We start from the raw sequence: 24,832 nt of genomic DNA on the forward strand, positions 1-24,832 counted from the left end.
TTAACTCATTGAGTCCTTACAACAATCTTGAAGGATAAGTAGGAATTTGATAGATAAAGAAGGAATGCATTTCAGGTAAATAGAATGGCATGATGAAAGCAATAGCAGTGAGATATTAAAGGGCATATTTAGGAGACAGAGAGATGTCCAGTTTAGCTATGGTAGGAGATAATTCTGAAAAGGACCAAATTATAGAGGAAGATCTTGAGTGCTGTGCTAAAGAGCTAGGTCATTTTTTTTTTTTTTTTTTGGGCTGAGGACCAACACAGCAATACGTGTGGTTGAGAGTATGGGTTTGTATCTATATGTCTGACACATATAAGCATTTTAAGTGATATTATTTATGAATGCAAAAATTAAAGTTATTAGAGTTATTCTTAGGATAGCGTTATATATATATATATTTTGAAATAAATACTTTGAAAAATCAAGAGATGAAAAGTAAATTATAAAGAAGCTATGAAAGAGGGAAATACAAGACTTCTTTTCTGGAGTAGGATTGGGGATATAGGAAAGGAGAAAGCTGTGGGAAGAGGGGATAAGAAAAGAGAGAGAGCCAGAAAGGCGGCTGGAGGCATTATGTCCATTGAGAGGTTTCCTTGTTATTGTCCTTGATCTTCAGTAAAGTCAGTTAAGCTCATGAAATATTTGATGTAAGAGGAATTTTTCTGGAAAAAGGTTAAATTTGGCATCTGGGATCTAAAAAACAACACATTTTCATTGCAAGAGCTAAATGCACATAGGACCATGACCTTAAGCTGTGAAGAACTGGCAGAAACCTTAGGGCTAGCTTTGGACTTCTACATGTCATATCATTTTTGGTTCAAACAAATGCTGGCTAGGACACTGATCATGCCCAGAAGGAGCACATCAAAATCATAACTGAATATATGCTTGTGAAATCATAGGAATTATATATATTAGTTTCTGTCCCCTGTTCCTGACTCAGACCTCCTAAAACCCTTATAATATCCTAAGTGGTAGGGGTACTAGGAACATCTTTTGTTCTAGTGTTTGGTCTTTGATCCCAGTTCCTAACACAGTTGGTAACTCTTAGAATTTCCTGAGTGATGGGGGTGATGGGAGTGTCTCATATGGAGCTCCTAAATCCCTTGGAATTTCCTGGGTGATTAGAATGCATCTTTTGTTCTAATGAAGTGACTCTGTTGGTTTCTGGATGGCATCTTGTCACCAGAAAGACCAAGCCATGATTAGAAGCTTGGAACTTTCAGCCCCATTCCCAATCCTCTGGGGAAGGGAAGAGGAACTGGAGATTGAGTTGATAATTTATCATGCCTATGTCATGAAGCCTCCATACAAATCCCTAAAGTATGGGATATGGAGAGCTTCTGGGTTGGTGAACACATCCACCTCCTGGGAGGTTAACACACTCCAACTTCATGGGAGCAGAAGCTCCCGTGCTTGGGACTCTTCTAGACCTTGCTCTGTGTACCTCTTCATCTGTATTCTTTGTGACATCCTTTATAATAAATGGCAAAATATAACCAAGTGTTTCCTTGAGTTCTGTGAGTCATCACAGCAAATTACCAAACCTGAGGAGGGGATACTGGGAACTGCTGATTTGTAGCCAAGTTGGACGGAAGTATGGGTAATCTGGAACCTACTTCTGATGATTGGTATCTGAAGTGGAGATTGATCTTATGGGACAGCCCTTAACCTGTGGGGTCTGTGCTAACTTTAGGTAGTTAGTCCATAATTGAAGTATGGGATTCCTGGTTGGTGTCTGGAGAGTTGGAATATCGGTTGGTGTGGGAAAAACCTTCACACATTTGGTGTCAGAAGTGAAGTGTTGAATGTAGACTAAAAGGACGTGTTTTTCCACTTCATGCTTTAAAAAGATAACTGATGGTAATGTAAAAGAATTGAAAGTCAGCAGGCAGGACATGATGACTTTGATATAGGGCAATGGATCTGGAAAAGAGAGGACGGATTTGAAATATTTTAAGGTAGCATCAACAGCATCTGGCAGATGATTGGATTTGGGGTCTTCGAAGGCAGAGAGGAAACAAATATTTAAATATCTCCATCTTGGATGATAGTGTTGGTAACCAAAAGTGGTATACTAGAGGAAGCCTGAATTTTAGGGGGAAGATAATTTAAATTCAGGTATGTGTTATTTCAGATAGGCTGTGTGGAAGTGAAGGATAGACATATTGATTTGTTAAGTTTCCCTCCCCCCCGCCAGCAAGGTGGCATTTAAGGCCAATAGATAAGATCACATTGATGGAAAGTATACGTGGAAAATATCTGTCTTTAAGGATATACTGAAGAAGGATCAGTGAATTAAACTGAGAAAGGAAAGGCAATATATAGCACAAAATTCACAATAGTATACTACTGTAGAAACCAAAGGAAAGACATTTGCAGGAAAAGGGGGTTTTACAAAGTGTATAAATGCTTACAAGAGATAGAGCAGGAAATAGCCTGAGTAGACAGTGTAGGGTCTGGCAATGAGAAATTACTGATGACTTTTGAGAGAGCATTTTTACTAGAGTGGTAAGAATACAAAAGTAAAAGCAATCATATTAACAGCAGCTAGTCTACATTTACTGATGCTGTGATATGTGCTGTTTGCTGTGGCTCCATGATATGTGCTAAAACTAAATTGCATTGTTTTATAGAACGAATAGTTATGATACTGGAGTAGAGAAGAACTTATTTTTTATAGTCTGAGACAGTGTCTTGCTCTGTTGCCCAGGCTGGAGTGCAGTGTCACAATCACGGCTCACTGCAGCCTTGACCTCCCTGGGCTCAAATGATCCTCCCATCTCAGCCTCCCAAGTAGCTGGGACCACAGGTGTGTGCCACCGCACCCAGTTAATTTTTTATTTTTATTTTTTGTAGAGACAGGGTCTCCCTATGTTGTCCAGGGTTGTCTCGAACTCCTTGGCTCAAGTAGTCCTTCTATCTCGGCCTCCCAAAGGGCTAGGATTACAGGCTTGAGCCACTGTGCCAGCCAAGAAGAACTTGTATAAACTATAAAACACAATCTATAAAGGGAAATATTAATCAGTTTGACCAGATAAAATTTAAAATATCCACATGATATTTATACAAATCTGTATATACATATATAATAAATATATGTACAATATATTACATTAAATATATGTATATGTTTATATATGTGTGTATATACAAATACATAAATACATATGTATTTAAAAATATATATGTATATGTATACACATGTGTATATATACATAGACATATAGACATAGTGTATATAACATAATCTATAATCATAATTATATTATATAATTATACTGTATAATTATGTAAAATTATACTGTAAAATCATACTGTATAATTATATAATTACATAATATAATTATACAGTATAATTATATATCACTTAGATAATATAATATATAATTATATATTTATAATAATATAAACATATATTATATTTATGCATACATATTATAGTATGTGTGAAGATGTATCAGGAAAGATTAGTCTCCACAACAATAAAGAACCACAAATGAATGTGCATTGAATATAAAAACTTGAACAACCCAAGAAAAATGAGCCAAGATCATGAAAAGGTGCTGTTTAATTAGAAACTTGAATGGCCAAATATAAGAAAATGCATATCCTGGGAATAAGGGGAATGCAAATTAAAATGAGACACTATTCTTACTTATCAGATATAATATACAAAAATTTAAAGGTTTGATGATACCAAGTGTTAGCAAGGGTACGAAGAAATAGGAACTGAAACACTGCTGGTGGGAGGGTAAATTGGTATAACCGGTTTGTGAGAAATTTGCAAGTACATAGAAAAATAGAGAATATGTATAACTTACGACCCAGCATTTCTAAGACCCTTAAGTATTTACAGAGAAGTTCTCCATATGTGTGGAAAACACATGTACAAGAAATCTATTGTAGCTTTAATAAAAAGTTGGAAACAAGTATTCACAAGAAGAGGATTAGATGGATAAAGTTATTCATTCATTCCACAACTATTTATTGAGAACTTACTATGTGCCAGGCACTGGGGTTACTGCTAAAGGTATGAAACACACAATCTTTACTCTCAAGCAACTTACAGTCCAGCAGATGAGAGACATTAAATAACTAGAAAAATATTCACTTTGGTGAATTTTTAGTTCTTAACACGTCTAGAGGTTATTGCCCTGCCTTGTCAAGACTTTCTTTGTTGCCTCAACAGAAATATAATATTCTCTTCACCTCATTTAAGATATTTTAATGCTAACATTTTCTTTTTGTCATTACAGACTTATGGCTTTTCACATTTACTGTATGTTGGTTGATCTCAACCTATAATCTTTTGATGCTCAAATTGTCGTGACATTGGCCAGTGGAAGGTCCTTTGAGATTTGCTTCTGTATCTTTCAACAAATCCATATCAATCTTATGAGACATCTTGTTTTCTTGCAAACCACATGTTCAGACCCACTTTGTACTTTACAGTATCAGATAGGAAGCTAGCAATTTCCCACTGAGTCCTCATTGTTTTTTTTTTTTTTCTTTAGCAAAAAAAGTGTTAGAGACCATAATCTGAGTGCAAAGGTGCTTTGTGGGGATGATATTGACCCAGGCCATTTCAGTGGACAAGCTAGAACAGATAAAAGTTTTCAGTGTTTTTCTTATAAAGGCATGAATTCAAATTAATATTTGAAATGTATTTCTAACTGGATCATATTTCTACTTAAATTCTTGATTCTTTAATATCTCCTTTTCTATCATAGAGAAATTTTCTAGTAGTTACTTTTGCTAAGGATTTTAGTGAAATTACTTTAGCTGTGTCACTCATCTCCCATTTTCTGTGGTGTTTATCTGATGGATAGTTTCATTCATTTGTTTCAGTTCCCTTTCTATTTGAAGGCATTGACATTCTGATATCTCACAAGTCTAAGTGCTTAGAAGGTAGCTGCTTTCAGCCACAGTGGTTTTATATCACTACTACCCTCTGAGTTATCTACAGTGAATTCATTCATAAGAATTTAATAGAAGATTCTTAAACTTGATTCTGTCTCTGTTATTTAATTTCTAGTAATATTAGAACATGGTTGCAAAAATTAGATTATTTTAACAATGCTGAATCTGTCCTGATTTATCAAGCTTTTAAACATATCCTACCTTTCTGAGCTACAAACATATTTCCTTGTATTATGCAGTTTTTCCTTCTCATTATATCATGCTGCACTGTTATGTCAAGGTGTATAGTATATAAATCCAAATGGCCCTCCTAGTATTATCTAGACCAAATACCAAAAGTAAAAAAAATTGTTGCAATTTGTCTGTGATCTGTCTATGAAGAAAACAATTAAGAATTTATTTTATTTTTAATAAGCCTCATCTTTCCACAGATCGCATGCCATCACCTGGCTAGGATTTTTTCAGGGCTTCTCTCAGATGACCAGGACATGATGGGCCTAAGAGCCATTAAGGAAAAATTACTTTAGGGTTATCTCTGGTATACCAGTTGTATCTCAGGGACCAAAATGATTTAACATCTGTCATTGTGGATTTGTCTATTTCTTCCTGAAGTTCTATCAGTTTTTGCTTCCTTTACAGTAATTCCTACTTAATGTCACAGATAGGTTCTTGGAAACTGCGACATTAAGTGAAATGATATACACAGGTCCTCAACATCCTTTTGTTCAACTTCATTTCATTATAACAATGATGAGAAAAAAATTGATTGTATCGTACATCATTTTGCTTAAAGCCACAGTTTCTGAGAACCTTTTGACAACATTAAGTGAGGACTAACTATTTTGAAGCTCTGTTATTAGGTACATAAACATTTAGAATTATTGCTTCTTAATGAATTTACTCCTTATTAGTTTTGAAATGACCTTCTTTATTCCTGGTGAATTCTTTGGTCTGAAGTCTATTTTGTCTGATATTAATATAGCCACTTCACAGACACACAACAAAAAAACAAAGTTTCAGGCCAATATCCCTGATCAACATCAATGCGAAAATCCTCAATAAAATACTGGCAAACCGAATCCAGCAGCACATCAAAAAGCTTATGCACCATGATCAAGTCGGCTTCATCCCTGGGATGCAGCAAGGCTGGTTCAATGTGCGCAGATCAATAAACGTAATCCATCACATAAACAGACCCAATGACAAAAACCACATGATTATCTCAATAGATGCAGAAAAGGCCTTTGATAAAATTCAAAACTGCTTCATGGTAAAAACTCTCAATAAACTAGGTATTGATGGAACGTATCTCAAAATAATAAGAACTATTTATGGCAAACCCACAACCAGTATCATACTGAATGGGCAAAAGCTGGAAGCATTCCCTTTGAAAACCGGCACAAGACAGGGATGCCCTCTCTCACCACTCCTATTCAACATGGTATTGGAAGTTCTGGCCAGGGGAATCAGGCAAGACAAAGAAATAAAGGGTATTCAGATAGGAAGAGAGGAAGTCAAATTGTCTCTGTTTGCAGATGACATGATTGTATATTTAGAAAACTCCATTGTCTCAGCCCAAAATCTCCTTATGCTGATAAGCAACTTCAACAAAGTCTCAGGATACAAAATCAATGTGCAAAAATCACAAGCATTCCTATACACCAATAATAGACAAACAGCCAAATCATGAGTGAACTCCCATTCACAATTGCTACTAAGAGAATAAAATACCTAGGAATCCAACTTACAAGGGAAGTGAAGGACCTCTTTGAGGAGAACTACAAGGAAGTTCTCCTCAAGGAAACTGCTCAAGGTAATAAGAGAGGACACAAACAAATGGAAAAACATTCCATGCTCATGGATAGGAAGAATCAATATCATGAAAATGGCCATACTGCCCAAAGTAATTTATAGATTCAATGCTATCCCCATCAAGCTACTGTTGACTTTCTTCACAGAATTGGAAAAAACTACCTTAAAGTTCATATGAAACCAAAAAAGAGGTTGCATAGCCAAGACAATCCTAAGCAAAAAGAACAAAGCTGGAGGCATCTCACTACCTGACCTCAAACTATATGACAAGGCTACAGTAACCAAAACAGATACATAGACAAGTGGAACAGAACAGAGGCCTCAGAAATAATGCCACACATCCACAACCATCTGATCTTTGACAAACCTGACAAAAACAAGAAATGGGGAAAGGATTCCCTATTTAATAAATGGTATTGGGAAAACTGGCTAGCCATATGCAGAAAACTGAAACTGGATCCCTTCCTTACACCTTATACAAAAATTAACTCAAGATGGATTAAAGACTTAAACATAAGACCTAAAACCATAAAAACTCTAGAAGAAAACCTAGGCAATACCATTCAGGACATAGGCATGGGCAAACACTTCATGACTAAAACACCAAAAGCAATGGCGACAAAAGCCAAAATTGACAGATGGGATCTAATTAAACTAAAGAGCTTCTGCACAGTAAAAGAAACTATCATCAGAGTAAATAGGCAATCTACAGAATGGGAGAAAATTTTTGCAATCTCTCCATCTGACAAAGGACTAATATCCAGAATCTACAAGGAACTTAAACACATTTACAAGAAAAAAACAATCCCATCAAAAAGTGGGTGAAGGATATGAACAGACACTTCTCAAAAGAAGACATTTATGTGGCCAACAAATATATGAAAAAAAGCCCATTATCACTGGTCATTAAAGAAATGCAATAAAAACCGCAATGAGACACCATCTCATGCCAGTGAAATGGTGATCATTAAAAAGTCAGGAAACAACAGATGCTGGAGAGGATATGGAGAAATAGGAACGCTTTTACACTCTTGGCGGCAGTGTAAATTAGTTCAACCATGTGGAAGACAGTGTGGCAATTCCTCAAAGATCTAGAACCAGAAATACCATTTGACCCAGCAATCCTGTTACTGGGTATATACCCAAAGGATTATAAATCATTTTACTATAAAGACACATGCACATGTATGTTTATTGTGGCACTATTCACAGTATCAAAGACTTGGAACCAACCCAAATGCCCATCAATGATAGGCTGGATAAAGAAAATTTGGCACATATACACCATCGAATACTATGCAGCCATAAAAAAGGATGAGTTTATGTCCTTTGCAGGGACATGGATGAAGCTGGAAACCATCATTCTCAGCAGACTAACACAGGAACAGAAAACCAAACACTGCCTGTTCTCACTCGTAAGTGGGAGTTGAACAATGAGAATACATGGAGACCGGGAGGGGAACATCACAAACCAGGGACTTGCGGCAGGTGGGGGACTAGGGAAGGGATAGCATTAGGAGAAATACCTAATGTAGGTGATGGGTCGGTGGATGCAGCAAACCACCGTGCGTGTGTATACCTGTGTAACAAACCTTCATGTTCTGCACATGTATTCCTGAACTTAAAGTATGATAATAATAAAAATATAGCCACTTCAGCTTTCTTTTGCTTAAAGTTACATGGTGTATCTTTTTTCATACTTTACACTTTATTTGTGTCTTTACATTTAAAATATGTTTCTAATAGGAAGTACTAGCTGAGTCGTGCTTTTTTATTCAATCTGATAATCTTGCCTTTTAAATTAAGGTATTTAGGGCCAGGCACGGCGGCTCATGCCTGTAATCCCAACACTTTGGGAGTCCGAGGCAAGTGGATTACTTGAGGCCGGGAGTTTGAGAACAGCTTGGCCAACATGGAGATACCTCATCTCAACTAAAAATACAAAAATTAGCCTGGCGTTGTGGTGCATACTTACGTGTAATCACAGCTACCCAGGAGGCTGAGGCACAAGAATTGCTTTAATCCTGGAGGCGGAGATTACAGTGAGCCAAGATTGTGCCACTGCACTCCAGCCTGGGTGACAGAATGAGCCTCTTTCTCAAAAACTAAAAATAAATAAATAAATAAATAAATGTGTTTAAACCATTTATATTTAATATGATTATTGATAAAGCTAGGTTTAAATATATCATGGCATCATTTGCTTTCTATTTGTTAAATCTTTTCTTTGTTCTCTTTTCTTCCCGTTCTACCTGCTTTTGGATTATTTTTATGATTCTCTTTTATCTCTTTTGTTGTCTTATTAGCTATAACTTTTTATTGTTATTTTAGTGGTTTAAGGTTTATAGTATACATCTCTGACTTATCACAGTGTGCCTTCAAGTGATATACCAATTAACGTGTAGTAAAGAACCTTACAGTATACTTCACCTTCTCCCTCTTGGTCTTTATGATATTATTGTCATACATTTTACTTATTTATATGTTATACACCCCACACATTTTACTTATTTATATGTTACACACCCCATAGTAAATTGCTATTATTTTGTTTTGAATAGTCAAATATCCTTCAAAGAGGGTATCATGTTTGGTGTTCTTCATTCCTTTGTGTGAATCTGTATTTCCATCTGGACCAGTGGTTTAATCATGGCTCAGTGCAGCCTCAACCTCCTGGCTCAAGTGATCCTCCCACTTCAGCCTCCCAAGTATCTGCACCGCACTTGGCTAATTTTTTATTTTTTGTAGAAATGAGGATCTCACTGTGTTGCCCAGGCGGGAGTGCAGTGGCACAGTCTTGGCTCACTGCAGCCTCTGCCTCCCAAGTTCAAACGATTCCCTTGCCTCAGCCTCTCGAGTAGCTGGAACTACAGGTACCTGCCACCATGCCCGGCTAATTTTTGTATTTTTAGTAGAGATGGGGTTTCACCATGTTGTCCAGACTGGTCTTGAACTCCTGACCTCAAGTGATCCACCTGGCTTGGCCTCCCAAAGTGCTGAGATTACAGGCGTGAGCCACCATGCCCAGCCGGAATCTTCCTGTTTTAGCCTCCCAAAGTGCTGGGGATTATAGGTGTGAGCCACCATGCCTGGCTAAGGTTTCTTTTAATGCAGGTCGGCTGGTGATGTCTTTTTCCAGCTTTTGTATGTCTGGAAAAGTATTTATTTTGCCTTTGTTTTTGAAAGATGTTTTTGCTGCGTATAGGATTCTGAGTTAATGATTGTTTTTTCCGTACTTTAAAGATGTTGCTGCACTATCTTCTTTTGTTTCCGGTAAGAAATCTAATATAATCCTTGTCTGTGTCCCCTCTTCAAAGAGTTAATTATGTATAGAATATAGGATATTATTATTAATAATGAATATTATTGATAATACCTTATATTAGTTAACTCTACAGTATGTAAAACATTTCAGCATTCATTCTAACTTGATTTTCATAGGCAGAATAAGATTTATCTTTTAAAATTAGAAAAAAGGATTAGAAATATTGTGACATACTTCACATCTTAAGACAGTAATGATAATGTTTGTTACCATTATAGACATTTCTTTGGTTTTCTTTAGACCATATGTTTATTTTTTAGATGAAGATAAAACCTTACCTGCAGGATCGGGATGTACAATAGAGGATCACGTAATTGCAGGAAATGTAGAAGAATTTCGTAAAGATTTCATTTCTAGAATATGGCTGACCTACAGGGAAGAATTCCCTCAAATAGAAGGCTCAGCTTTGACAACAGACTGTGGGTGGGGCTGCACATTGAGAACTGGCCAGATGCTCTTGGCTCAAGGACTCATACTACACTTTCTGGGTAGAGGTAAATCAAATCTCTGTTTTTTTTTTTGGTGTTGTTTTTGTCGTCGATATTTTTCCATTTGAATTCCAGCTTACAAACTGCATGAAATTCCCTGAGGTTAATTTCTTGACTGAGATTTTCTAAGGAGTTGTAACTAATTTGGGGTATTGCATTTTTTTTTTTTTGAACTGTGTCAGATATGACTTATATGTAAACTTTCCTGCTTCCCTTTTCAAAAATGCAGGTTAAATATGCCTGTTATTCTTGGTCACCATTATGAGTTAAGTTAGTTCAATTTTTAGTACCCTTTGGATTTTATTGTTGTTACTATTTCTTTCCTTTTGGTTGAACTCTGGATTATCTCCAGTTTAGTTAAGTCCTAGGCAGGTCAGTAACAGTGACTTTGGGGAGATATGTAGTATTTTTGAAATTTTAAGAGACTTTACTCTGGTTTCTTTATTTTCTCCCTACATGTCGATAATGGTTTAAAAGTAGTTTTTTATCTTTATTAGTGTGATTATACTCAGTTATATTAAATCGATTAGACATACTCTTTTAAATTAAAAAAAAATTTTTAGCAATAGGGTCTCACTCTGTTGCTCAGGCTAGAGTGCAGTGATGTAATCATAGCTCATTGCAACTTCGAACTCCTGGGCTCAAGCTATTCTCCTGCCTCAGCTTCCTGAGTAGCTGGGACCACAGGTGTATGCCACCATGCTTAGCTAATTTTTAAACTTTTTTGTAGAAATGTGGTCTCACTATGTTGCCCAGGCTGGCCTTGAACTCCTAGGCTCAAGTGATGCTCCCACCTTGTCCTCCCAAAATGTTGGGATTACAGGTGTTAGCCACTGTGCCTGGCACTAGACATATTCTTAATAAGGTCATCATGCAGTTTTAGACCCTAAAAAATGTCATTGATACTTAACTTACATATATATGTTTTTCCTAATGTGCCACCTTTGTGTTAGTCCATTTTTAATATGTACATTTACAGAAATATTTTAATTTACAATTTTAGGATATCATTTGATTATTAAATACTGTCAGATTTTTATAAGTGTTAAGACAGTATCCCTACAATGCATGGCATATATTTAGTAACTTTTTTGTAGAGATTATTGATGAGATTATTTAGAGAGAATGTTTATTGAAGAATGGTGTCGAAAATGTAAGGAAAAATAATTTTTAAAATGGTTTTCTGGGATGATTTATTTATAGTCTTGTGCAGTTGTGGGCAAAGATTGGAATATTTTTCAGTCCTCACTAGATCTCTGAATCTATGACTTTTTTTTTTTTTTTTGAGACGGAGTCTGGCTCTGTCGCCCAGGCTGCAGTGCGATGGCCGGATCTCAGCTCACTGCAAGCTCCGCCTCCCAGGTTCACGCCATTCTCCTGCCTCCGCCTCCCAAGTAGCTGGAACTACAGGCGGCCGCCTCGTCGCCCGGCTAGTTTTTTGTATTCTTTAGTAGAGACGGGGTTTCACCGTATTAGCCAGGATGGTTTCGATCTCCTGACCTTGTGATCCGCCCGTCTCGGCCTCCCAAAGTGCTGGGATTACAGGCTTGAGCCACCGCGCCCGGCCGACTTATTTTGTTAACTTAAAATTATATGCATGTTTGGGGATTCTCTTGTTATTCAAAATAGTGACATAATGGATATATTAGATTTTTCGAGGTCTTTGATATTTTATGATTTCCTTTATTAACTGTTAGAGAATTGTTATTACTCTGTTAATAATGATTAAGTTATTCTGAAGAAATGTGGAGGAAAATATTTTGAAAAAAATTTCAAACTTCCATGATCAGACTTCTATTTTAACATATAATCAAAACATCCACTTTCTGAAGATATCTCTTATGAGTATCATAAATGTTAGTAAGTATGTTTATTGTGCCTTTGGATAGTCAAGACTGGATATTTGATAAGCAGTCTGATAATGAAATATAAAAGTCTTTATTTTATCTCAGCACTGTCAAAGAACAGAAAAAAGAACACCTGGGATTGTCCATTTTTACCCAAGGTTACTATTTTTTTCTTTTGTCTTGTATTTTTGTAATTTTTTTCTTGAATATGTGAAATTTTGGAAACTACAAAAAAGTACAGAGAATAATACCATTAAGGTATAAACATCATTGATATTTTGGCATATTGTTGTCTTGTACCTTTGTTTTTTAAGCAGTTTTATTGAGCTATAACCTATGTACCATAAATTCACTCATTTCAAGTGAACAATTCAATGGTTCTTAGCGTATAGAGTTCCACAATCATCACCATAAATCTAATTTTAGAACATTTTTATCATCCCTTGAAGAAACCTTGTACTCATTAGCAGCCACTCCCAATACCTCTCCATAAGCAACCATTAATGTACTTTTTGTTTCCATATATTTGCCTGTTTTTGAATTTACTATCTTAGTAACCCAAATGACCTTAAATGCTACATATTTATTTTAGTAGAATTGTTTAAGTATCTATTTAAAAGATCTGAACACTTTGCTTTGGAACTACTATAGCTTGGACCTGGCCTGATGCTTTGAATATTGAAAATTCAGACTCTGAGTCATGGACTTCCCACACTGTCAAAAAATTTACTGCATCATTTGAAGCATCGCTTTCAGGGGAAAGAGAACTCAAAACCCCAACAATTTCTCTGAAGGAAACAATTGGGAAATATTCAGATGATCATGAAATGCGAAATGAAGTTTATCACAGGAAAATCATCTCTTGGTTTGGTGATTCCCCCTTGGCTCTTTTTGGCTTACATCAACTAATAGAATATGGAAAGAAGTCTGGGAAAAAAGCAGGAGATTGGTATGGACCAGCTGTGGTTGCTCACATTTTAAGGTAAAATTGTTTTAAAATCTTTCTTCTTGTGATAGAGGTCCCCAGGATCAAGAGATTTTTGCAATTTGTATATATAATTGGAACTTTAATAGTCTAACTGTATGAGAATGTTGATAAAGACACTTTCATTTGCCTATAAAGAAAAAAGAAGACCTATTGCGGCTCAAGTTACATTTAATTTATTTACTGACAAATTTTTCTTCTCTTTCTCTTAGATACAGATATGCCAGGTCTCTTTCTAACCAAGTTTTCATTAGAATACCTTATTGAAATGCTCTAAACACTAACATCTCTTTCAACCTTGGAACATGCATAACATTATAGTTTTTTTTTTTAATAGTGTAACCTGGGGGCTGTAATGTACTGATAGTGTAATGAAATGTCAAGAGCTAAAATTGATGTTTTCAGCATTTCTTTGCACACATCAAATTCTTGTGAATTGTAAACGTATGGCACTATTAATAATATAATTATATCATGGTAAAAGTAAAGGATCTGTGACATTCAAGATAGTTAGAAAAAAGTTGAAAGTCGAATTTCACTTTACTTCAGCTTTTTATGTACCATTTATTTCGATACCAAGTTTTAAAAAAATTATCTTATTTGTGTGTGTATCCCATTTTTGTTATAAACTAAATCATTAATATTTCATAAAAGTATAGCATGTGATTTAAATTTACTCCATTTAAAATCATGTATAAATTTGAAATCATTACAAAGCACTTTTGCATAACATGCTCCTATATTTTATAGGCCAGATGCTTACAGTTGAAAAGTATTTGCCTAATGTTATTAATTTGATTGTTAATAATATATCAATTCCAACTTGGTATGACATTTATAAGAGCATAATCATAAAAGCATAGTTTGTACCCTTCAAGATGTTCTCTACTGCGGGGGACAGCAAACTTTTTCTGTGAAGTGTCAATAGTAAATATTTTAGGCTTCACAGGTCTTGTAAAGGTTTCTGTTGACCATCTTTCCTCTCCCTCCTGTCCTTTAAAACTGTCAAAACAGGCCGGGCTCGGTGGTTCACGCCTGTAATCCCAGCACTTTGGGAGGCCGAGACGGGCGGATCACGAGGTCAGGAGATTGAGACCATCCTGGCTAACATGGTGAAACCCCGTATCTACTAAAAAAAAAAAAGAAGCACAAAAAATTATCTGGGCGTGTTTGCGGGTGCCTATAGTCCCAGCTACTCGGGAGGCTGAGTTAGGAGAATGGCGTGAACCGGTGAGGCGGAGCTTGCAGTCAGCCAAAGTCGCACCAGGGCACTCCAGCCTGGGCGGCAGAGCGAAACTGTGTCTCAAAAACAAACAAACAAACAAACAAAAACTGTCAAAACCATTCTTACCTTGCAGATGGTACAAAAACAGGACACAGGTTTTATTCAGTTTATTGGCATAGTTTGCCAATCTTTTTTCTACACTAACACATAAGAACATGAATAATAGGGCATTTTAAATTAAATACTTACATATATTGTTAAATAAAATTATATTTCTACAATTTGCATAATCACCGTTTACAGATATTGTGATTGTTTTCACATCATGTACAGCATTGAGAACATTATACTTACTTAGGAATATTGTTTAATTTATATTTTTACTTGTATAATTTCAAGAGCAAAACTCTGTCTCAAAAATAAAAACCAAAAAAAAACTGTCAAAACCATTCTTAGCTTGCAGATGGTATAAAAACAGGACACAGGTTTTATTCAGTTTATGGGCATAGTTTGCCAATCTTTCTTCTATGTGCTTATCACATAGGAACATGAATAATAGGACATTTAAAATTAAATAATTACATATACAGTTAAATAAAATTATATATCCACAATTTGCATAATCACTGTTTACAGATACTGTGATTTTTTTCACATCATGTACAGTATTGAGAATATTATACTTAGGAATATTGTTTAATTTACATTTTTACTTATATAATTTCAAGACTTGAAATTAGGAAATTCATTTGTTTAGGTCGTACAGGTTTTTGAATGAAGGAAATAAGTCATGCTGTTGTTTAAAGAACGAAAAGTTTCTTAAGTGTACCAGAGGGCAGACACAGTAATTGACTTCTAGTCAGTAATGTAAGTTAATTTGCAGCAAATCTTGCAGCATATTCATACCACTGGTAAGGTGAGTGGTTGAGAGAAATCCTTCGTTTTGGAGGGAGAGGAGTAGAGCTTTATACCCAATAATTTTTTAAATGTATTTTGTAATTTATGTTTTAATGTTCTTTGAGTAATTTAATGTAATATTCAACTTTGAAAATTTTAGTCTGATGTCTGATACCATTCAGATAATAGTTTTTGACAGCAGACACTATGAATTAAATAGGAAAGTCACAAAACTGCTGGCATTTTTTCCTTCTTAAATTAAATCTTTAGTTACCAATAGGAAATGTTAGGATTTTGAAGGATAATGCTTATTATTTTCTCAGAAAAGCAGTTGAAGAAGCAAGACACCCTGATTTACAAGGAATAACTATTTATGTTGCACAAGATTGTACGGGTAAGGAATGTATATAATTCTAATTTTTATCTGTTTTATTTGGTCATACTTTTTATATGTGTTTAGCTTATCCCAGTAATACTGTAAATAATTATGAAGGTAGGGACCATGTCTTATACATTTTTGTTCCTAAATGTAGTAAGCACTTAATAAAAATATTTTTTGATTGAATACATACTATGAATTTTTAGTTGCGATATTAAAATAAATTCTCAAAGAATTTCAGCATTTCAAATAATTACTTTAAAAGAGATAGGCAGGAAAATTTAACATAGGTATATACTTGGGCTGCATGTATGCTGGGTATCATTTCATTGGTGGATGTGTTTCAAGGAAAGAAAATTCTTAGTTTATCTTATGAGGAATTGAATATATTTCTCACTAATACTTCAGTAAATCATCTAATAATGATGCAGCTATTGTCCAGTTTTGCTTTGTTCTATTGTTTTGGGTTTTCTTTTTGATGATCACTCTCTATACAGGTTATTTTTTATCCAAAATGTTTGAGACCACAGGTGTTTCTGATTTTGTATTTTTTTGGACCTTTCAATATTTGCATGTACATAATGAGATATCTTGGGGATGGAACTGAAGTCTAAACATGAAATTCATGTATGTTTTGTATACTCCTTATACACATAGCCTGAAGGAAATTTCACACACTATTTTTAACAATTTTGTGCATGAGACAAAGTTTTGCCCATGTTTTGATGGCAACCCATCACATGCAGTCACATGTAGAATTTTTCACTTGTGAAAAATGCTGTGCTCTTAAAGTTTGAGATTTTGGATTAGGAATGCGCAACCTGTAGTAATTTTGAAACTTTGTTGCGGATAAAATAGACACCTTAATTCTTTTTTTTTTTTGAGACGGAGTCTTGCTCTGTCGCCCAGGCTGGAGTGCAGTGCCGCCGTCTCCGCTAACTGCAAGCTCCGCCTCCCGGGTTCACGCCATTCTCCTGCCTCAGCCTCCCCAGTAGCTGGGACTACAGGCGCCGGCTACCACGCCCGGCTAAGATTTTTGTATTTTTTTAGTAGAGACAGGGTTTCACCATGTTAGCCAGGATGGTCTCGATCTCCTGACCTTGTGATCCGCCCGCCTCGGCCTCCCAAAGTGCTGAGATTACAGGCGTGAGCCACCGTGCCGGGCCGACACCTTAATTCTTAATAAAATAAAAATGGCTTAGCCACCTCATGCTGTTAAGTATATTTTTTACAGGAATACTATTACAATAATAAAATATGTTAATGCTTTAGAAAAGTTAAATATATTTCAAAACCTTGTATTGTTTTAATACAAGGGTATCTATAAAATGCTTAAGGTTACCCTGATAACCAGCTAGTGTTTGTAGTATGTAATAATAGTTACCAAATATTCATGCGTTTTTGTTTGGCCTTTTGTTAAGGTTAATTTCTTTGTAAAGAAAGACTAATATCCATAATTATAGCCATATGAAAAGAAAAGGTCTAAATTTTCAGATAAGTATATGAGTTTTGCAGGTACTATGTTTGTTTTTCAAGTAGGAAGTCTTGCAAAACATTTGCTGTGTTAAATAGTTCTAATTAAGCCTAAGGATATACCTGAACAAGTAATCATTAAATGAATGTATGAATTTGCCTTTTGTGCTTTTATTGACACAGTCAGCCTAGATATTTGCTACATATAATTAATTAAGCAAACATTACAATGTTCCTTGTTATAGAAATGGCTTGTGTAATTTGAAGTAGTTCTTAAAATTTTTGTCGTTCATGTTTAAGATTCCTAAAGGGAGAACTTGTATTTGTATAATTTGATAGACTATGAGATTAGGAATTAAGTGAAACCGATTTTATCAATGATTTATTCCCCCTTTGTCTTCATTCGTGTTTTTAAAGGTTTTGTTTTCCATTTATTTTCTCTTTTTCTTATTCTGTGTTCTCTTCCTTTGTAATTGCATCTATTTTTATGGCTTTAAATACTTAGGACTATGTACTGTGTACTAGGACTTAAAAGTACATTTTTAGGGCTGAGCATGGTGGCTCATGCCTGTGATCCCAGCACTTTGAGAGGCTACGGTGGGGGGCTCACTTGAGCCCAGCCGTTTGAGACCAACCTGGGCAACATGGTGAAACTCCATAACTACAAAAAATACGAAACTGAGTCGAGCATGGTGGTGACATGCCTGTAGTCCCAGCTACTTGGAAGGCTGAGGTGGGAGGATCACTTGAGCCCTGAAAAGGGAGTTGCAGTGAACTGATACTGTGCCACTGAACTCCAGCCTGGGCAGCAGAGTGAGACTCTGTCTCAAAAAACTACATTTCTAATCCTACCGGAGTCAAAATGTGGTAACACATATTTTCTGCCACCTTTCAAATATCTCCACTTACATATTCTACAAACACTTCAAATTCAGCATGTTTATAAGTACACTTACTGTTTCCCTCGGTCCCACCCCTTTTTCTTTCTATTTTCTCTTGACTAATAGTGGCATGTCCACATATGTACTCAAGTCCTAAGTAGAACCCACTTATTCTTGACCGCTTTTTCGTTGCTTATATTTAGTCAGTCAACATTTAAGAAAATGGTCCTGAAATCTGTTCTCTCATCTCCATTCTCGTTGATTTAGATCAGACCCTTACTTCTTGCTTGGACTTTAACTTGATTTCCCTGTCTCTCTTCCCTTTTTGGTCCATCTGATCAAAAGAAGCTGATCATGTCCCTTTATCTACAAACCAATGAATGAATGCCCATTAACTGTAGTCTCATGTTATCTTGGCATATGAAGCACAATGAAGTCCTTTATATAATTTGTCCTGAACTACATTTCCAGCATCACCTTCTAACACTATCTTCCATACACAGTACACTAAAGTATTTTCCACCCTCAGGCCATTCCTTAGACATGGTGTCATTATCTTTATCCCCATGCCTTTGTGCATATTATTGCCTCTGCTTGGAATGCTCTTTATTATTAGAATGCCTCTTGTTAAGTCTGATTCATTCTTCAAGAACACGCACAAAGGTTACACCTTTGGCAGTCTTTCCCAGCTCTTGTTAGGCGGAATTAGTTTACTTTTCTCTGTGGTCGGTAACATTTTGGCAATACTTCTATTAAATATTGTACTTGTAATTCACTTGTGATATCACCTTATAATTATCTGTTTCTTATATATAATGATTGTTGAGGTAGCAGGCGTAGAAGTAAGGTATCAGAATCATTTGGTTGAGATTTGCTGCTGTAATGAGCCTCTGTTACAGAATTAGACTATGTCATAGCCCTTACATTTATATTGGAAGTGGAGGGAAAATACCAAACGATTGGGCTCGACATTCTTTGAAGTCAGGATCTTATTTATTTTATACTTCTCTAGTATAGAATACATCAATAAATAGCAGGTCCTCAATAAATGTGTGTTGATTAAAGATGAAGGGTAAGAATGCAATCTCCATCCTGATGAGGGAGAGCTACCATGGATTTTGTAGCTTTGGTTTCAATTGACTATGGGAGATAGGGGAGTTAGGTGAAGAGAAGAATTTGATAGCTCAGTCTAAATTTGGAATTTAAAGGAAAGAACTGGGACAGAAGTGGCAGAATTTCCTATTCAGCTCTTCTGGGAAGATCAGAAGAGTTTCATTCAACTGACAAGGAGTACGGATGTAAAGTATGTTTTGAATAAAACTACTTTAATTTTAATAAAATAAAATTTTGTCTATCTTTGCTTCTACCAAATCCTCCTATTTTCTCTTGAACTGTGGTACTTAGACTGTCATACCCAACACCCTACCAGAACTGCTCTTTTCTCTTTCTCTCTCTCTTTTTTTTTTTTTTTTTTTGAGACAGGATTTTACTCTGTTGACCAGGCTGGAGCGCAGTGGTGCAATCATAGCTCACTGTTACCTAAAACTCCTGAGCTCAAGTGTCGCTCCTGCCTCAGCTTCCCAAGTAACTAGCATTCAAGGCATGCATCACCATCTCTGGCCAATTTTGAAATTTTTTATAGAGATGGGGGTCTTGCTGTGTTGCCTAGGCTGGTCTTGAACTCCTGGCTTCAAGTGATCCTCCTGCCACAACCTCTCAAAATGCTGGGATTATAAACATGAGCTGGCCAGGTGTGGTGGCTCACACCTGTAATCCCAGCACTTTGGGAAACCGAGGCAGGGTATCACAGGGTCAGGAGTTTGAGACCAGCCTGGCCAATATGGTCAAATCCAATCTCTACTACAAATAAAACAATTAGCTGGATGTGGTGGCAGGTGCCTGTAGTCCCAGCTACTCGGGAGGCTGAGGCAGGAGATTCACTTGAACCCGGGAGGTGGAGGCAGCAGTGAGCCAAATCGTGCCACTGCACTCCAGCCTGGGAGACAGAAGGAGACTCCATCTCAAAAAAAAAAAAAAGCATGAGCCATTGTGCCCACCCCAAAACTGCTCTTACCAATAATTTAATCTTTCTAAGCCTCGCAGTAACTTCTCAGTCCTCATATCACACAATCTGTCAGTAGCATTTGACAGCGTCAACTCTTTCCTCTTCCTCCTTACAACATTTTGTTTACTTGATTTCTAGACACTACTCTGTAGATTTTCCCTCTACCTCCTTATTCACTCCTTCACAGCCTCGTTTGTTGGTTTTTCCTCATCTCCTTGATTTCTAAAAATGCTGTTTTAGTGCTCAGCATTTAGACTTCATCTCATCTCTTTTTCTGTCTATGCTGATTTGAATTCACCAAGTCTCGTGGCTTTATAATGCAGATGGTAATCTGCATGTTGGTAACTCCCAAATTGATAGATCCATCCTAGTCCTCTCTCCAAGCTCTAGTTGCATATGTCCCTGTCTACTCAACCTTTCTGTTTACCTAACAAGTATCTCAAACTTACCGTGTCTAAAACTGAATTCCCAGTTCTCCCTCCTATATTTTCCCCTCCTCCAGTCTTTCATGTCTTTGTAAATGGCAAACCATTTACAAATGGTTTGCTTAAACCAAAACCCTTCAAATCACCTGTGACTCAATTTTTTCTCTCACATCTTACATTTAATAGTGAGTCCTTACTTTATCTTCAGATACATGAACTGATCACTTTTTTTTTTTTTTCTTTTGGAGATAGAGTCTCATTCTGTTGCCCACGTTGGAGTGCAGTGGCATGATCTCGGCTCACTGCAACCTCTGCCTCCCAGGTTCAAGCGATTCTTCTGCCTCAGCCTCCCGAGTAGCTGGGATTACAGGTGCCTGCCACCATGCCCAGCTAATTTTTTGTATTTTTAGTAGAGACAATGTTTCTCCATGTTGACCAGGCTGGCCTCGAACGCCTGACCTCAAGTGATCCACCCACCTTGGCCTCCCAAAGTGCTAGGATCACAGGTATGACCCACCGCACTTGGCTGAACTGATCACTTTCTACTGCCTGTAAGTGACCATTCCCTATTTTTTATTTTATTTTATTTTTGACATGGAGTCTAGCTCTGTCACCCAGGCTGGAGTGCAGTGGCGTGATCTCCACTCACTGCAAGCAGCATCTCCCGGGTTCACGCCATTCTCCTGCCTCAGGCTCCCAAGTAGCTGGTACTACAGGCGCCCGCCACCACGCCCAGCTAATTTTTTTGTATTTTTACTAGAGATGGGGTTTCACCGTGTTAGCCAGGATGGTCTCGATCTCCTGACCTTGTGATCCGCCCACCTCTGCCTCCCAAAGTTCTGGGATTACAGGCGTGAGCCACCGTGCCCCGCCGACCATTCCCTGTTTTTACAGTTACTACCTTTGTTCAAGCCCCCATCATCTCTTGCTGGATAACTGCAATGGCTTTGTAACTATTCTCTGTGCTGTAGCCCTTGCCCCTGTAGCCTATTTTAGTTTTAGAGTAAAATGAAAGCAAGTTTATTAAGTAAAGGAATAAAAAAATTGCTACTCCATAGGCAGAGCAGCCCCTTGCCTGTGCAGTCTATTATGAACACAGGAAACAGGCTGTTAAACTATGAGTCAGATTAGTACATCCCTAAACAATTCTTCAATGGTTTCCCATCACTGAAAAACTGGTCTTTATAATGGTTTTCAAGAGTTCACACAATCTGTCTTCATTCTCCTCTATATAATGTTATCTTCTAATCTCATTTCCTCCTACTGTACCCCTTGTTTACTTCCCTCCAGAAGACTGTCCTCTTGTTCCTGGGACGTGCTAATTATACTTCTGCCTTAAGATATTTGTACTTTTTGATCTTTTAACTTAGAATGCTTTTCCCCTAGGAATCTGTATTACTTGGTTTCTTTCTTTTGGTTTTGACTCAAATATTACTTTCTCATAAGATCTTCCCGGGCCACCTTATTTTAAATTGCCTTGCCCTCAGCATTTCCTGTTTACCCTTCTCTCTTTGTTTTTTCAAAACACACATCACCATCTGTATTTCCTCCATGAGCATGCATGCTCAAGGAGAGTGGGAATTTTTCTGTTTTGCCTACTGCTGAAAGCCCAGTGTCATATAGTAGCTAGCTGTCATTAAGTATCTATTGAATACATAAATCAGATAGGTATTTTTTAAAAACTTTTATTTTAGATTCAGGGGCACATGTGGTACTTGTTAGATAGGTAAACTTATGTCACGGGTGTTTGTTGTACAGATTATTTCATCACCCAGGTATTACACCTGGTACCCAGTGGTTATTTTTTCTGCTCCTCTCTCTCCTCCCACCCTCCACCCTCAAGTATACCCGAGTGTCTATTGTTCCCTTCTTTGTGTTCGAGAGTTCTAATCATTTAGCTCCTACTTTTAAGTGAGAACATGCAGTATTTGGTTTTCTGTTCCTGTGTTAGTTTGCTAAGGATAATGGCTCCAGCTTCAACCATGTTGCCACAAAAGACGTGATCTCATTCTTTTTTATGGTTGCATAGTATTCCATGGTGTATATGTACCACATTTTCTTTAATCTGTCAGATGGGCACTTAGGTTGATTCTGTGTCTTTGCTGTTGTGAATAGTGCTGCAGTGAACATTTGTGTGCATGTGTCCTTACGGTAGAATGATTTATATTTTCCTGGGTATATACCCAATAATGATTGCTAGGTCAAATGGTAGTTTTGTTTTTAACTCTTTGAGGAATTGCCATACTTCTTTTCTACAATGGTTAAACTAATTTACACTCCCACCAGTGGTATATCTTTTCTACAATGGTTAAACTAATTTACACTCCCACCAGTGGTATATGAGCATTCCCTTTTCTCCACAACCTCGCCAGCATCTGTTACCTTTAGACTTTTTAATAATAGCCATTCTGACTGGTGTGAGATGGTATCTCATTGTGGTTTTGATTTGCATTTCTCTAATGATCAGTGGTATTGAGCTTTTTAAAATATGCTTATTGGCTACATGTATGTCTTCTTTTGAAAAGTGTCTTTTCATATCCTTTGCCCACATTTTAATGGAGTTGTTTGTTTTTCTCTTGTAAATTTGTTTAAGTTCCTTACAGGTGCTGGATATTAGACCTTTGTCAGATGTCTAGTTTGCAAATATTTTCTCACATTCAATAGGTTATCTGTTTACTATTTTGATAGTTTCTTTTGCTGTGCAGAAGCTCTTAGTTTAATTAGATCCCATTTGTCAATTTTTGCTTTTGTTGAGATTGTTTTTGGTGTCTTTGTCATGAAATCTTTGCCTGTTCCTATGTCCAGGATGGTATTGCCTAGGTTGTCTTCTAGGGTTTTTACAGTTTTGAGTTTTACCTTTAAGTCTTTAATCTATCTTGAGTTGATTTTTGTACATGGTGTAAGGAAGTGGTCCAGCTTCAGTCTTCTGTGTATGGCTAGCCAGTTATCCTAGTGGTATTTTTAACTTACTAAGACATTTCTGGTGATGCCAGAGATGACATAGCCAGCTGTCCATTGCGGGTGGAGGATAAATTTGGGTAAAAATATTTCTGAAAATCACTTTTATATAAAATTTAATACATATTCATTATGTTTTTCTCAGTTTACAATTGTGATGTAATTGATAAACAGAGTGCTTCCATGACTTCTGATAACGCAGATGACAAAGCTGTTATTATTCTAGTTCCTGTTAGACTTGGTGGAGAAAGAACCAACACCGACTACTTAGAATTTGTGAAGGTATGAAATAAGCGCTGATTTTTTTTAAGGCAATACTAGCTAATATGAAAAATATAGAAGGTTTGCAATTTTTTTTTCTGTTAAATGAGTAGTGATGATTTTACAGTTGTATGTCGTAAAGTTTGACATTAGAGATTTTAAATTTCAGTATTATAAGACCAATGTGAGTTGAAGAGCACAGTGTTCTGTAACAATGAAAAGCCTTTTAATCTTTGTAGCTAATCAGGGAGACACAAATGCAGCAATAATCATAACCTGTAATATAGTTACAGTTTCATTATTCTTATTTGTAATTTTAAGTATGTATCTTTATTCATAAAACTAGCATTAAACTATATCACATTAATTATTGAAAAAACTCTATTACTGCTGTATTATCTCATAATATGTTTCCTGTGGCACCATGATGTCAATAAGAGATGAGATTATTTATGTAGATAGAAATAATGAAGATATGAAGATAGTATTTGGAGGAGTTCCAACTTTGTTTTTTTTTCATCTTAGCCAGTTAAAAATCGGTTCTTTGTGGAGCACATTGTTTGGTTTCTTGCACCAAAAGAACCTGTGTAGTTACGTTATCTTGTTTTGGGCACCAAGACATTCACTTACGATAAAATATCTTGGAAATAGTTTCTGATTAAGGTGAAAGTTTTTAGATTTTTTCGTAGTTTCAATAAAATTCTTCATTTTTTAGTAGTCTCTTTTTGTAGCAATAGTTGGAATTCTTCTTCTTCTTCTTCTTCTTTTTTTTTTTTTTTGAGGCGGAGTCTTGCTCTGTCGCCGGGACTGGAGTGCAGTGGCCAGATCTCAGCTCACTGCAAGCTCCGCCTCCCGGGTTCACGCCATTCTTCTGCCTCAGCC

At 36.5% G+C, this 24,832-nt stretch overlaps 1 protein-coding gene across 8 annotated transcripts in view; it reads left to right on the plus strand.

The window, feature by feature from the left end:
* ATG4C (autophagy related 4C cysteine peptidase) overlaps positions 1-24,832 on the plus strand; it is an 84,623-nt gene that overhangs the window by 22,961 nt on the left and 36,830 nt on the right. For all 8 annotated transcript variants that reach the window (XM_033225120.1, XM_033225123.1, XM_033225117.1 and 5 more), the window contains 4 exons: positions 10,327-10,560; positions 13,053-13,383; positions 15,832-15,902; positions 23,835-23,971. In XM_033225120.1, coding sequence (XP_033081011.1) covers positions 10,327-10,560; positions 13,053-13,383; positions 15,832-15,902; positions 23,835-23,971 — 773 coding nt within the window. The remainder of the gene's footprint in view (positions 1-10,326; positions 10,561-13,052; positions 13,384-15,831; positions 15,903-23,834; positions 23,972-24,832) is intronic.

This window comes from Trachypithecus francoisi, unplaced genomic scaffold, assembly GCF_009764315.1.
Source record: "Trachypithecus francoisi isolate TF-2019V2 unplaced genomic scaffold, Tfra_2.0 Lachesis_group12, whole genome shotgun sequence".
Classification (NCBI taxonomy): Eukaryota; Metazoa; Chordata; class Mammalia; order Primates; family Cercopithecidae; genus Trachypithecus; species Trachypithecus francoisi.